Consider the following 16808-nt stretch of genomic DNA (forward strand, 5'->3'; position numbering starts at 1 on the left):
GTGCAAAGTATTTCAAAATGTTATTTAGGAGCATTATCAAATAAAAGTTCATAAAGAGTGTGTAGGGGAGTTTCACCAGGATGTAGTGTCTGATGGGGCATTTTAGTTAAGAGGAGAAACAGGATAAGCTGGGTTTGTTTTCAATGAAATAGAGAAGGCTGACAGGGGACCAGACTGAAGTATGCAGAATTAAAAGGGGCATAGATAGGGGAGGTGGTAAGAAACTTTTCCCCACAGCAGAGGTGTCAATAACAGAAGGCTTAGGTCTAAGGTAAGGGGTGGGAGATTTAGAAGGGATAGAAGGAAGAATTTTTCCTCACGTGGAGGGTGGTTGTAATCTGGAATGTATCTGAGGGGAAGCCTCCATATCCTTCCTGTAACGGGGTAACCAGAATTGCACACAATACTCCAAGTGCTGCCTAATCAAAGTTTTATGGAGCTGCAACATGACTTCCTTACTCTTATACTCAGTGCCCCAACCAATGAAGGCAAGCATGCCATACGCCTTCTTTACCACACTATGTAATTGTGTTGCCATTTTCAGGGAGCCATGGACTTGCGAGATCCCTCTGTACATCCATGCGGTTAAGGATCCTGCCCCTTATATTTGACCTCCCAAAGTACATCACCTTACACTTACTTGGATTCAACTCCTCCTGCCATTTCTCTGCCCATATATGTAACTGATCTATATTCTGCTCTATCCTTTGACAGCCCTCTATACCGTCAACAACTCCACCAATCTCTGTGTCATCTGCAAAGTTACCCACCCATCTACATTTTCGTCCAAGTCATTTTTATATATCAAAAACAACAGAGGCCCCAGCACTGATCCCTGCAGAACACCACTGGTCAGCCACAATAACACCCTTCCACCACTATTCTCTGTCTTCTACAGGCAAGCCAATTCTGAATCCAAATTACCAAGTCATTGGTGGATCCCAAGCATCATAGCCTTCTGATTTGTTTGGCAACAGTCTGATAGTCATACTCACAAACATTTCTTCCAGCCAATACTCCTGCAACACCATCCAGGGTGTGTGTTGTGCCACTGGCAAGGCAGATACATCACAGATGGTAGCAGACAGTGGTATGCAACTAAGAGGTAGAGGGAAAACAGGTGCCCTGACACTGGTGGTGGGAAAATGCTGGAGTCCATTACCAAAGATAAAGAAGAGAGACAAGATTGGACAAAATCAATGTGGACTTGTGAAAGGGAAATTATGCTTGACAAATCTACTGAGATTTTTTGAGGATGTAATTAGCAGAATAGATAAGGGAGAACCAGTGGGTGTGATGAATTTGGACTTCCAGTAAGCTTTCAATAAGGTACTACATAAGAGATTAGCATGAAAACATAGAAGGCAAGTTAAGAAGGCAAATGACACAATGGCAAAAGGTTTGGAGTTTAGAAATGAGAGGTTTTGTTACACTTATACAGGGTGTTGGTGAGGCCAGACCTGGAATACAGTGCACAGTTTTGTCTCTTACCTAAAAGAAAAGGATACAGTAGCATGGGGGGGGGGGAGTTGGCGGATGGAATGTGGGTACACCAAAGGAGATTCACCAGGCTAATTACTGGAATGATAGGGTTGTCTGGTCAAGAGAATCATAGAGTCATACAGCATGGAAACAGGCTCTTTGGCCCAACTTGTCCATGCCAACTGTATTGCCCAGGGAGCTCATCCCACCTGCCTGCATTTGGCCCATAGCCCTCTAAATCTCCTATCCAAGTATTAACCTAGATGGCTTTTAAATGTTGCTAATGTGCCCACCTCAACCACCAACTCTGGCAGCTCATTCCAAATATGTACCACTCTTTGCATGAAGAAGCTGCCCCTGATGTCCCTTTTAAATCTCTCACCTCTGATCTTAAACTATGCCCTCTTGGCAAAACTTAACAGCATAAATGGCACTGATGCTTCACTCCCCAACGAGCTCAACACCTTTTATGCACACTTTGAAAGGGAGAATAACATTACACCTGTGCGACTCCCCACAGCATCCGGTGACCCCTATGATCTCTCTCCGAGACCGATGTCAGAACATCCTTCAAGAGGGTGAACCCTCGCAAGGCGGCAGGCCCCAACGGTGTACCTGGTCAGACCCTGAAAACCTGTGCCGACCAATTGGCTGGACTGTCCAAGGACATCTTCAACCTCTCACTGCTGCGGTCTGAGCCTCCCACCTGCTTCAGAGGGCAGCAATTATACTGGTGCACAAGAAAACCAGGGTGAGCTGACTCAATGACTACCTCCTGATAGCACTCACATCTACCGTAATGAAGTGCTTTGAGAGGTTGGTTGTGGCTAGAATTAACTGAGCAAGGACCTGGACCCACTGCAATTCGCCTACTGCAACGGGTCTACAGCAGACGCAATCTCACTGGCTCTCAACTATGCTTTGGAGTACCTAGACAACCGCAAAACATACATTAGGCTGCTGTTTATTGATTACAGCTTGGCATTCAACACCATCATTCCCTCAGTACTAATCAAGCTTTAAAACCTGGGCCTCTGTATCTCCTACTGCAACTGGTTCTTCAACTTTCTTATCGGGAGACCACAGTCAGTGTGGATCGGTTCTAACATCTCCTCCTCACTGACAATGAACACAGGCACACCTCAAGGATGTGTGCTTAAGTCCACTGTTCTACTCTCTCTACACTCATAACTGTGTGGCTAAGCACAGCTCAAACGCCATCTATAAATTTGCCAGTGACACCACTGTTGTTGGTAGAATCTCAGATGGCGATGAGGAGACATACAGGAGTGAGATAGATTGGCTGGTTGAATGGTGTCGCAGCAGCAACCTCACACTCAAGACCAAAGAATTGATTGTGGACTTAGGGAAAGTCGAGAGAATACACACCAGTCCTCATTGAGGGGTCAGCGGTGGAAAGGGTGAGCAGCTTCAAGTTCCTGGGCATCTCAACACCTCGGAGAATCCAACCTGGGCCCAACACATTGATGCAGTCACAAAGACGACACGCCAGCGGTTCTACTCTGTTAGGAGTTTGAGGAGATTCAGCATGTCACCAAAGACTCTTACAAATTTCTATAGATGTACGGTGGAGAGCATTCTGACTGGTTGCATCACAACCTGGATCACAAGAGGCTGCAGAGGGTTGTAGACTCAGCCAGCTCCATCACGGGCACAACCCTCCCCACCATAGAGGACACCTTCAAGAGGTGGTGCCTCAAGAAGGCGGCATCCATTACTAAGGATCCTGACCATCCAGGACATGCCCCTTTCTCAGCTTCTTCCCTTCCACCATCAGATTTCTGAATGGTCCATGAACACTACTTCGTTATTCCTTTTTTTTGCACTATTTATTTATTTTTGTAATTTATAGTAATTTTATGTCTTTCCTCTGTACCGCTGCTGCAAGACAACAAATTGCATGTTATAAACCATAGAACAATACAGCACAATACAGGCCCTTCGGCCCACCATGTTATGCCGACCTTCAAACCACACCGAAGACTATCTAACCCCTTCCTCGCACATATCTCTCTATCTTAAATTCCTCCATTTGCTTATCTAACAATCTCTTGAACTTGACCAACGTATCAGCCTCCACCACCACCCCAGGTAGCGCATTCCATGCACCAACCACTCTCTGGGTGAAAAACCTCCCTCTGACATCTCCCTTGAACCTCCCACCCAATACCTTATAGCCATGTCCTCTTGAGCATTGGCGCCCTGGGAAAGAGGCGCTGGCTGTCCACTCTATTTATTCCTCTCAATATCTTGTATACCTCTCTCATGTCTCCCCTCCTTCTCTCCAATGAATAAAACCCTAGCTCCTTTAGTCTCTCCTCATAATCCATACTCTCTAATCCTGGCAGCATCCTGGTAAATCTCCTCTGCACCCTTTCCAATGCCTCCACATCCTTCCCATAATGAGGTGACCAGAACTGGACACAGTACTGTAAGTGTGGTCTAACCAGAGTTTTGTAAAGCTGCATCATTACTTTGCAGCTCTTAAACTCGATCCCACGACTTATGAAAGCTAACATCCCATAAGCTTTTTTAACTACCCTATCCACCTGTGAGGCAACTTTCACTGATCTGTGGATATGAACCCCCAGATCCCTTGCTCCTCCACACTGCCCAGAATCCTGCCATTTACCTTGTACTCTGCCTTGGAGTTTGTCCTTCCAAAGTGTACCACCTCACACTTCTCTGGATTGAATTCCATCTGCCACTTCTAAGCCCAGCTCTGCATCCTATCAATGTCCCTCTGTAAGCTTCGACAGCCCTCCACACTATCCACAACAGCACCGATCTTTGTGTCGTCTGCAAACTTGCTAACCCACCTTTCCACCCCCTCATCCAAGTCATTAATAAATATCACAAAAAGTAGTAGTCCTAGAACCAATCCCTGTGGGACACCATTAGTCACAGCCCTTCAATCTGAATGCACTCCCTCCACCACAACCCTCTGCTTTCTACAGGCAAGCCAATTCTGAATCCACATGGCCAAGCCTCCCTGGATCCCTTGGCCTCTGACCTTCTGAAGAAGCCTACCATGCGGAACCTTGTCAAACACCTTACTAAAATCCATGTAGACCACATCTACTGCACTACCCTCATCAATATTCCTGGTCACCTCTTCAAAGAACCCTATCAGGCTTGTGAGGCAAGGTCTTCCCTTCACAAAGCCATGCTGGCTGTCCCTAATCAGTGCATGATTCTCTAAATGCTCATAGATCCTATCTCTTAGAATCCTTTCTAACAGTTTACCCACCACAGACGTAAGGCTCACTGGTCTGTAATTCCCAGGACTATCCCTACTACCTTTTTTGAATAAGGGGACAACATTTGCCACCCTCCAATCCTCTGGTACTATCCCCGTGGACAATGAGGACTCAAAGATCGTAGCCAACGATTCAGCAATCTCCTCCCTCGCCTCATGAAGCAGCCTGGGGAATATTCCGTCAGGCTGCGGGGACTTATCTGTCCTAATATTTTGTAACAGCTCCAACACATCCTCTCTCTTGATATCTACATACTCTAGAACATTACAAGATCACAAGACAAGGGAGCAGAAGTCGGCCATTCGGCCCATCGGGTCTGCTCCAAAGAAAAGGGGAAAAATAAATGAGAAATGGGGGGGGGGGAATCTGCTCCATGAGCAAAAACAAAAAAAAACTATTCTAACCCCAATTTCCGCCCTTATCCCCATATCCCTTGATACCTTGACTAATTAGATATCTATCTATCTCCTCCTCAAATGCCTCCAATGATCTGGCCTCCACTGCTGTACGTGGCAAGGAATTCCATAAATTCACTACCCTCTGGCTAAAGAAATTTCTCTTCATCTATGTTTTAAACCTGTACCCTCTAATTCTAAGATTGTGCCCTCTGGTCCTGGACTCATCCACCAAGGGAAACAGCTTGGCCACATCTACTCTGTCCAGTCCTTTCAACATTTTAAATGTTTCTATGAGGTCCCCTCTTATTCTTCTGTACTCCAGTGAGTACAGTCCAAGAGCTGACAAGCACTCATCATATGTAAGCCCTTTCATTCCGGGAATCATCCTCGTAAATCTCCTCTGAACCCTCTCCAACATCAGCACATCCTTCCTAAGATATGGGGCCCAATACTGTACACAGTATTCCAAATGAGGCTTCACTAGTGCCCTGTAGAGCCTCATCAACACTTCCTTACTTTTATACACTATACCTCTCGAAATGAATGCCTACATAGCATTCGCTTTCCTTACCACCGATCCGACCTGGTGGTTAACCTTTAGGGTATCCTGCACAAGTACCCCCAAGTCCCTTTGTACTTCTGTACTTTGAATTTTCTCCCCTTCTAGATAATTGCCCGTTTATTTCTGTTTCCAAAGTGTACAACTGCACATTTCTCAACATTGAATTTCATCTGCCATTTCCTTGTCCATTCTCCTAAACTATCTAGGTCTCTCTGCAACCTTCCTGTCTCCTCAATACTCTATACTCCTCCACCTATCTTGGTGTCATCTGCAAGCTTAGCCACAAAACCATTTACTCCATCATCCAAATCGTTAATGTACAGGGTAAAAAGAAGCAGCCCCAACACTGACCCCTGCGGAACACCACTAGTAACCGGTAGCCAACCAGAACAGGATCCTTTTATTCCCACCCTTTGCTTTCTGCCAACCAGCCAATGCTCCGTCCATTCTGTTATCCTACCTGTAATTCCATGACCTCTCATCTTATTAATCAGTCTCTTGTGCGGCACCTCGTCAAAGGCCTTCTGAAAGTCTAAATACACAACATCTACCGCCTCTCCCTTATCCACCCTACCTGAGATTTCCTCAAAAAACTCCAATAGGTTGGTCAGGCAGGATCTTCCCTTGACGAAACCATGTTAGCTTGGACCTATCTTGCCTTGCACCTCTAGGTATTCCATAACCTCATCCTTGAGGATCGATTCTAATAACTTTCCCACCACCGACGTCAGACTAAAAGGTCTGTAATTTCCTTTATGCTGCCTCCCACCTTTCTTATACAGCGGAACTACATTTGCGACCCTCCGGAACCATGCCGGAATCTATCGATTCCTGGAAAATTATCACCAATACCTCCGCTATCTCTAAAGCCACCTCCTTCAGAACCCGGGGATGCACCTCATCCAGTCCGGGAGACTTATCAGTCTTTAGTCCATTTAGCTTTCCTAGCACGTTCTCTCTAGTAATCTTAACTGAACTCAGTTCCATTCCTTGAGAACCCTGACTATCCGGTATATTGCTGATGTCCTCCACCATGAAGACTGATGCAAAATACTCATTTAGTTCCTCTGCCATCTCTTTATCATCCATTATAATCTCTCCCGCACCATTATCGATTGGTCCTATATCAACTCGTGTCTCTCTTTTACTCCTTATATATTTAAAAAAGCTCTTAGTATCCTTTTGAATGTTATCTGCCAACGATCTTTCATAATTCATCTTTTCTTTCCTAATGACCTTCTTAGTTTCTTTCTGCAGGTTTTTAGAAGTTTCCCAGTCTTCTGTTTTCCCACTAATTTTTGCTTCCTTCTGTATGCCCTCCCTTTTGCTTTTATTTTAGCCTTCACCTCTCTTGTTATCCACATTTGTGCCTTTTTCTCCATTCAAAACCTTTTTTCTTGGAATATATCTATCCTGCATTTTCCTTATTTCTTGTAGAAATTCCATCCATGTCTGCTCTGCCATCCCTCCAGCTAGCTTACTTTTCCAATCAATTTGGGCCAGCTCCTCTCTCATGCCACTGTAATTTCCTTTGTTCCACTGAAAAATCGATACACCAGTTATCAGCTTCTCCTTCTCAAATTGGAAACTGAACTCAATCATATTGTGATCACTAGTTCCCAGTGGTTCCTTTACCTTTAGTTCCCTAATCACCTCCGGTTCATTACACAGTACCCAATCCAAAACAGCTGATCCCCTGGTGGGCTCATCAACAAGTTGCTCCAAAAAACCGTCCCGTAGACATTACACAAACTCACTCTCCTGAGATCTATTGCCTTGCTGGATTTCCCAGTCCAACTTCATGTTAAAATCCCCCATAATTATCTTAACATTGTCACTCTGACACACTTTTTCTATTTCTAACTGCAACTTATAGTCCATTTCCTGACTGCTATTAGGGGGCCTTTATATAACTGCTACTATTGTCCTTTTACCCTTGCTATTTCTTAGCTCCACTCATAAGGATTCTACTTCTTCTGACCCAATGTCCTTCCTTTCTGTTGATTTTATATCATTACTAACCATCATGGCCACACCACCCCCTCTGCCTACCTGCCTATCCTTCCTATACACTGTTTACCCCTGGACATTCAGTTCCCAATCACATCCGTCATAAAGCCAAGACTTGGTGATTGCCACAATGTCGTATTTATTAATCTGTACCCTTACCAACACTGTCCTCAGCATCATCAAGACCCCTCTCCTTGGTGAATACTGAAGAGAAGTATTCATTGAGAACCTCACCCACTTCCACAGCTTCCAGGCACATCTTCCCACCTTTGTCTCTAATCGGACCAACCTTTACTCTAGCCATCCTTCTGCTCTTCACGTACGAGAAAAAAGTCTTAGGATTCTCCTTAATCCTACTCACCAAATCCTTTTCATGTCCCCTTCTCGCTCTCCTCAGCCCCTTAAGTTTCTTCCTTGCTGCTCCATATTCCTCATGAGCCCTATCTGATCCTTGCTGCTTACACCTTATGTATGCTGCCTTCTTCTTCCTAACTAGTTGTTCCACCTCTCTTGTCACCCATCTAAGTCTAAGTCAGTGATAATAAATCTGATTCTGATTGTTTTTAGCACCCCCCTCCCTGGGAACAAGACTACGTGCTTTCACCCTGTCTATGTCCCTCATGATCTTGTATACCTCTATCAGGTCACGCCTCAATTTCCTATGTCCCAGGGAATAAAGTCCGAGTCTACGCAAATTCTCCTTGATAAATGTGAGGTATTGCATTTTGGGAGATCAAATCAGGGTAGGACTTATGCAGTGAATGGTAGGGCTCCGGGGAGAGTTATGGAACAGAGGGACCTAGCAGTGCAAATTGCTGAAAGCATGAAGAAAGCATTTAGCCTTCATCAGTCAGAGCACTGAGTATAGGAGTTGGGAAGTTGTTGCAGTTATATAAAATGTTGGTGAGGCCGCACGTGGAGTATTGTATACAGTTTTGGTCACCCTGTTATTTGAAAGATGTTACTAAACTAGAAAAAATGCAGAAAAGAGTTACAAGTATGTTGCCTGGACTTGGTGGCCTGAATTACAAGGAGCAGTTGCGTAGATTAGGACTTTATTCAGTTTGAGTTTATATTCCTTGGAGTTTAGAAGAATGAGGGGTGACTTTACTCAAGCATATCTGATCCAAAGGAGCTTTGACAGGGTAGATGCTGAGATGTTTTCACAAGTGGGGAAGTCATGAACAAGGGGACATAGATACAAGATAAGGGGCTGGTCATTTAAAATTGAGGTGGGTAGAAACTTCTCTCAGAGGTGGTTAATTTCTGGAATTCTCTGCCCCCAGGGGTGCTCCCAAGGGTGATCATTAGACGTATTTAAGGTGGAGATAGATAAATATTTGAAAGCTCGAGGAATTCAGGGTTATGGGGAAACTGGCACCAAAGTGGAGTTGAGATCAGTATAGATTAGCCGTGATCACATTGAATGGTGAGGCGGATCTGGCGTTATGAAGGCAAGCATTCCATATGCCGCCTTCACCACCCTATCCACCTGTGTTTCCACTTTCAGGGAGCTATGGACTTGGACCCTAAGGTTTCTCTCTTCATCAACATTCCTTAGTGCCCTATCAATTATGGTATATGTCCTACCCTGATTTGACTTCTCAGAATGATAGGGCACTCAGAATGATGTGGGAAGAGGCAGAGGCTCCATGATCACTGCCATCCTCAATGATGGCAGAGCCAGCATGTTCATACAAAGGACGAGATAGAAACCTCTGCAACCAACTTCAGCCAGAATGCAGGACAATAGAGCACAGGTTAAGGGTGTTGACAATATATTGGATGGAATATTGAAGGCATGCTCTAGTGCTCAACACACCATGCGCAGAGCGAAAAAAACTGCTCAGGTGAGTTTCGTACACAGCAAACAGGACAAATTGGTCTGGCAAATTACTGCCCCACCTGCATCTACTCTCAATCATCGATTGATAGCAGATGTCATTGATAGAAGTGGATTATATCTGCTGCTAGAAGATTGAATATTTGGAAGCTTGATCATTTTGTGAAGAACTTCCATGCAGTTTTTTAAAAGCTCAGAGCTTTCCTGTGAAATATAAATCAATTTTCCCATTATCATAAAGCCTTCCTGCACTGCATATAAGCAGATAAAGTGTGTTAACTACTTGCATGGTGGAGGTTCAATGTGTGAGGAAAAGATTCAGGGTCTAAATGATTTGAGTTCAGAAATGCAAAGTGCTTATGGCCTGATCTGTACATGAAGGGCCATACCTTGTGTCAACCCTCGTGCAAGTCCTGCGATCACACGTGCAGCCTCTCTGCCTGTGCAGCTTCCAATGTTTCATTCTTGAGCTTGAGCTGTCAGAGGCCTTTTCACTGTCTGCAAATGTTACTGTTGAAATACATCAATTTTTAAATATTTTAATTCAAATTAGTTTATAAACACAACTTTAATAAATTTATCACTTTGTTTCGCTTGCTTTTTTTTTACTGAATGTTGGTGACCACATTCGGGTGAATTGGGCCATGCTAGATACATCAGCTGTTGTAAAACTGAGGGGGTGTGCAAAGGGTTTCCACTGCCTCAGTTCAGTGTGACCAGGAACCACTCTTTGGCTCTTTGCTGACTCCAGAGATGAAGCAGGAGGTCAGATGAGCTGGGGTCCAGTGTGTTGTGTACTTCCATGCTGCAGTGCATTGGTGCAAGTGTCCAGAATGCATTGCAGCTGGCTGGTAGTTCTCTCTGGAGCCTCCACCATCAGGTGACTTAGAATAACTTAATGCAGTCTTATCATTTTTCTTTACAGCTATTGACGATTCTTTTTCAGCACTTACAGCTTTCCCTATTAATTTTAACCTTTCTTTGGAACCTTTTCAGAGTTAATGAGTTACATGACCCAACATATCAATATAGAGTGGACACAAGCAACTTCCAGGTGAGGAATTCTTCACTCTTGAAAGCTTGTTAACATGGCTCAAATAATTACATGGATTAATACAAGCATCTTGTGTTGGGTAGTGTCTTCCAGTGAAAAGATTTCATTGGAGTGTGTAGACTGGTTTTAGACTGCTAAGCTGGTGGTAAATGTGGTAATTGTTATCTTTGTCTGCAATAGCCAACAGAGTTTGCAAATTAAAAACTCCACATGCATGTACTGAAATGGCCTTCATATTTTAACAATTCTGTTTGCTGACACAGTTAAAAGATTATGGGAGCATGGGAGTTTATTGCAAGTGTGAATATTAATGCTGCTTGGGATTGAACTCTGTAGCCATATTTTTAAAATACTTATCACGGAACAAGCCTACAAGCTCAAAGCAACAACAAGAAATTGAGGTTCAATCTCTATATTTAAAAAAAAGTTTTGAGTTGAATTGCTGAAGGTAGGATTTGAACTAACATGCATTTTGTTTTCCTGTTTTGTTGGTGAAATTCTATAAGTGGAATGGATGCTGCATTCTGATTTTTGCCATCCACATAGCACAATGTTGTAAGACATCACAAAGGATTAAAAACTTCAGTGCCAGTGGGCTTCCTTTAATCAAATCGTAATGGAATGCTTATTTTTAGAACATGGAACAGTACAGCACAGGAACAGGCCCTTCGACTCACCATGTCACTTGATAACTTTTGATTTACTTTAATATATGTTACTGTAGTGCCTTTGTAGCTTAGTTACCCTTTTCCTCTGTCTGAATCTCCATATCTGACCTTGGCTAAGCTGCATTTCCAGAAGTACTGTCCTTTAAATGAGACTGTAAGCTGAAGCCTTACAGCCATTTTCAAAAGTGCAAGAGGGAACAGATCCAGATGAAGGGTCTCGACCCAAAACATCAACTGTCCATTTCCCTTCATAGATGCTGCCTGACTCACTGAGTTCCTCCAGCGAAGAGTTCAGGTTAACTCTGTATTATGGTGATAGAAGCATTGGTTATCAAGAGCTTTGCAAACATCCTGAGAACAATAATTGGGTGTTACAAAAAGGCAATATTGTTTTCTTGTATTGAGTCAAATGCCATTTAAGCATCCTGCTGTAAGGATTCCTTCTTGCATTTTTATATTAATCAATTTTTTTTTTATCTTGTAGGGAATGAAGATTTTCTTTTTGATCGTGGGTTCTTTGTATATACTCTACCTGGTTTTCCTGATTGTGAGAGCTTGCTCTGAACTGAAAAATATGCCATACTTTGGTGAGTGAAATTCATTGCTGCATGAATCTTCTGTCTAACATATTCTGTTCAAAATGACTGAGATTTGGCCCACTTGCATGAGTATCATGGAGCCAAGCAGCACAGAAATGGGCCCTTTAGCTGCCTGTTTTCAAACATCGAGATGTTTCCACTAGAGTGAGAGTCACAAACAAGGAGACATAGTTACAAGATAAGGAACTGGTCATTTAAAACTGAGGTGCATAGAAATTTCTTCTCTGAAGGTTGTGAATCTTTGGAATTCTCTGTCCCCATGGATAGTGGAGGCCACATCATTAGACGTAGTAAAGTAGAGATGGATAAATGTTTGAAAGGTTGAGGGATTGAGGGTTATGGATAACTGGCACAAAAGAGGAATTGAGGCTAGTGTAGATTTGCCAAGATCATATTGAATGACGGGGCAGACTTGAGGGGCCGAGTGGCCTACTCCTATTTTCTTGTGTTTATTGTACCCATCTACATTAATCCCATTTACCCCCAGTATGTCCATAGCCTTCTATGCTTTGGTGATTAATAATATTACTTTACAGCAAACTCAAAATTTATCTAATGTTCTCATTAATGCCCTATATCTGTGGACACCCTCAGGTATCTAACTAACTTGGTCCTCAGGTAATGTCCTGATATTAACAAGGATGCATTCAGCAAATAAGATATGTTTATTAGTCATGTGTACATCGAAGCACACAGTGAAATGCATCTTTTGCGCAGTACGTCCCGGGGGGGCAACCCGCAAGTGTCGCTATGCTTCCGGCGCCAACATAGCATGCCCATAACTTCCTAACCTGTACGTCTTTGGAATGTGGGAGGAAGCCAGAGGAAACCAGTTACCTGTTGTAATAGTGTTCCGCTAACCGCTGCACTACCATGCCTGCACTGCCAAACTATGCCAATTGTGATGGCTGTTAGTCTTCCTCTTGTCCATTTTTGTCCAAATTGGGAACAATTCCTTTGCTATTTATGTACAGTAAGGTCCCCATTATTTACATATAAGATCCAAGTTTCACTTGCATAAAAGGAAGCCATCCATTCCATGCTTGCAGAAAAGGGGCTATCCTACTTTTTTCTCCTAGTCCATTACATTATAGATCACAGCTGTTTGGCACCAACTCTAAATGCATAAATGCATTCCAACTAGTACCCCTTTCACCTCCCCAGCTTCATCCTCTAAAGCCATCCAGAAATGCCCCATCTTTTGTTGTATTGATGTCAATGATTTGAGAAGTTCTCTTGAATGGATTTTAAGAATTCTATATCCTATATACTTTTGCATTTTTCTGTTCCATTTAACATTAGGTATTTGTAATATTCTACAATTACCACCATGATGGTTTTGCATTTTCAGAAATTAGATCTCTCTCCTTGTCTGAGGGCCTTTAGTGGCTGCTGTTGTCCCAATGTTGTTTTCACTCACCATGTTGCTCTTGCCAGTGCTGCTGATGTTAGGAAGGAGTACTGCATATATTCCCTGTTCTGCTGAAGGGTCATGGACCTGAAACATTTAACTCTGTTCCTCCTTTCACAACTGCTGCCTGACCTGCCAAATCTTTACAGCATTTTCTGTTTTGGTTTCAGATTTCCACTGTTTGCATTCTTTTAATTTTCATGTACTGTTGAATTCACTGCTACTTCTCTTCCAGGAATACCTACCTTGAAGTTTTACTCTGCTCACTGACAGGGTTTCTGTCCATCTCAGATATTCCTTTAATCTTATCCGTTCCTCCCACTGCCTTCTCTGCAACTTAAGTTTACCTTTCATGTCTCTCCTACCTAGCTCCCAGAAATGCTAAGTCTGCTTTTCTTTCCACAGATGCTGCCTGATCTGCAAAGAGTTTCTTGTGATTTTTGTTTTTGTTTCATATTTCCAACATCTGCAGTTTTCACGTATTCCTATTCCTACATTCCTCAATCCTCCACTTGTTCCTGTTATTTCTGCCCTGTTAGTCCTGAGTAAGGTGGGCTGAATCTGGATGCCAGTGGGTACTGACTTCACTGGGGGAGCAACAATATTTTCAGCATAGATATTAAGGTGTAGTCATCAGGAAACTGGATGTAGTACCTTGCAGGTTGGATGTTTGCTATTCCAAGATTACAGTTGTCCTAATGTTCATTGAAGAGTGGGCATGAAGTCATTTGGAAAGTAACTTTTAGCTCCTCTTTAGTAAAGGAAATACATGTAAAAGATAGTTAGTTATTGCACATGACCTTGATGAAGATCTTGGTATCCTCACTAGCAACAGGTGAGGTCCCAGAGGACTGAAGAGCAGCCAGTGTTGTTCAAGAAGTGAAATCAGGATAATCCAGGAAATTATAGGCTGGTGAGCTTCATGTCAGTGGTAGGGAAGCTATTGGAGAGGATTCTTAGGGGTAGGAATTACGTGCATGTTGAAAAACATGGCCTGATTAGGGACAGTTAGCATGGCTTTGTGCGGGGCATGTCATTGTCTTATTAACTTGATTGAATTTTGTGAGGAGGTGATGAAGGTGATTGATGAGGGTAGAGCAAGTGGTTGTTGTCTACATGGATTTTGGTAAGGCATTCAACAAGGTCCCTCATGGTAGGCTCATCCAGAAGCTAAAGGTGCATGGAGTCCTTGGTGACTTGGTAGTTTGGATTCAGAATTAGTTCACCTATTGAAGACAGAAGGTAGTGGTAGAAGGCTGTGATTCTGTCCAGTGGTGTTCTGCAGGGTCAGTGCTGGGACCTCTGTTGTTTATGATATATATAAATGACTTGGATGAAAATGTAAATGGCTTGATTAGTAAGTTTGCAGGTGACACAAAGACTGGTGGAGTTGTGGACAGTGTAGAGGGCTGTCAAAGGATATAGCAGAATATAGGTCAGTTACAGAGGAGGGCAGAGAAGTGGCAGATGGTGTTTAATGTCAGCAAGTGTGTGGTGTTGCACTTTGGGAGGTCTAATGTAAGGGGAAAGTATACAGTTAATGGCAGAACCCTTAACAGCATTGATGTACAGAGGGATCTTGGGGTCCAAGTCCATAGGTCCCTGAAAGTGGCCACGCAAGTAGATAGAGTGGTAAAGAAGGCATATGGCATGCTTGCCTTCATTGTGTAGAAGAGTCAGGAAGTCGTTGCAGCTATTTAAAACTTTGGTTAGGCCACACTTGAAGTATTATGTGCAATTCTGGTCGCCCTATTACAGGAAGGGTATGGAGGTTTTGGACGGGTGCAAAAGACATTAACCAGGGTGCTGCCTGGATTAGAGGGTTTAAGGAGAGGTTGGACAGACTTGGGTTACTTTCTCTGGAGCGTTGGAGACTGAGGGGAGAGCTGATAGAAGTTTTATAAGATTATGAGAGGCATAGATATGGTAGACAGTCAGCATCTTTTACCCAGGGTAGAAATGCCAAATACTGGACAACAGGCATTTAAGCTGAGACAGCGAAAGTTCAAAGGAGATATGCCGGGTAGGTTTTTAACACAGGGTGGTGGGTGCCTGGAATAGACTGTCAGGGGGAGTGGTGGATGCAGAGATGATAGTGGTATTTAAGGGGCTGATAGCATGAGTATGCAGGGAATGGAGGGATATGGATCATGTACAGGCAGAAGAGAATTAGTGTTCAGCACAGACATTGTGGGCTGAAGGGCCTGTTCCTGTGCTGTTCTTTGTTCTATGACCTGATGTTAGTTATTGAATCTTTTATTATTAAATTTCTCAGTTTAACTTCATCCATTCCAATGATGTACAAGTCTTGTGCTTGTATATTTTGGGTGAATAACCACCAACCATGTCTGTCTGTGTTTTTGTTTCAGATCTCCGACTGAAATTTTTGACTGGGTTAACGTTTATTGTATTGATAATAAGGTAAGTGGCAACTGTGACCTGGATCTCTGTTAAATAACAAATGATAGAGAACAGTGCATCTCTGCAGCACCTGCTCTGTTGGGCTTTCTAGTTGTAAATGGAGTCTGATTTGCTCACACCAGTGTGCTAGCCACCACATTGGTTCAGAGGTTTTTGTCTGAATGTACATATGACTGCGGGCAGCTTTAAACCCTCTCCTAAACCTTGCCCAGCTGAACAAAATATGAAAATTCCTCCCACCAACAGAACTCAATGGAATCATAAACTATTAATTATTGGTTGCTGCTGGTGCATTTTTGAGCTCTCCAGTTCCTTTGCAAAAGATGAACAAAGCTATTAAATATCTCATAATTCTCCATTGCACCAGGTTGGTAATTTTTGCAGCCATTGTACTTCAGTGAACCACAAGTCAAAAGATCAGAATGGAAGCTGGCATGTTAAGGAAGGGCAATATTTCAGTAGTCTACAGTGGTGTGTGCTAAAGAGGAGATATCCGGGGCCTTGGCAGAGACCTTAATATCATCTTTAGCCACAGGTGAGGTCCTTTGTATAAGGAGGGCAAAAGGGACAAACCAGGAAATTAGAGGCCAGTGAGCCTTGCATCAGTGGTAGGGAAATTGCAGTGGTATTGGAGAAGATCCTAAGGAATAGGATTAATTTGCATCTGAAAAAGCATGGAATTATTAGGGACAGTCAGCGTGGTTTTGTGTGGGGTAGGATGCCATACTACAGGAAGGATGTGGAGGCTTTGGAGCGGTTGCAGAAGAGGTTCACAGAACATTACAGCACAGGACAAGCCCTCTGCGGACGATGTTGTGCTGACCTTTTAACCTACTCTTAAGATCAATCTAACCATTCCCTCCCACATACCCCTCCATTTTTCTATCATCCATGTGCCTATCTGTTTAAGAGCCTCTTAGATGTCCCTAATGTACCTGCCACTACCAGCACCCTTGGCAGTGCATTCCACGTACCCACCACTCTGTGTATATAAAAAAAAAACAACTTACCTCTGATACCCTCCCTGTACTTTCCTCCAATCACCTCAAAATTATGCCCCCTCATGTTAGCCATTTCTG

The 16808-nt window shown here is 43.3% G+C and overlaps 1 protein-coding gene across 4 annotated transcripts in view; it reads left to right on the forward strand.

Moving 5' to 3' along the window:
- The window catches only part of tmem181 (transmembrane protein 181), a 105244-nt gene that overhangs the window by 65163 nt on the left and 23273 nt on the right, over positions 1-16808 (forward strand). For all 4 annotated transcript variants that reach the window (XM_052011388.1, XM_052011389.1, XM_052011390.1 and 1 more), the window contains 3 exons: positions 10573-10630; positions 11783-11885; positions 15678-15729. In XM_052011388.1, the coding sequence (XP_051867348.1) occupies positions 10573-10630; positions 11783-11885; positions 15678-15729 (213 nt within the window). The remainder of the gene's footprint in view (positions 1-10572; positions 10631-11782; positions 11886-15677; positions 15730-16808) is intronic.

The sequence above is a fragment of the Pristis pectinata genome, chromosome 3 (assembly GCF_009764475.1).
Source record: "Pristis pectinata isolate sPriPec2 chromosome 3, sPriPec2.1.pri, whole genome shotgun sequence".
Classification (NCBI taxonomy): Eukaryota; Metazoa; Chordata; class Chondrichthyes; order Rhinopristiformes; family Pristidae; genus Pristis; species Pristis pectinata.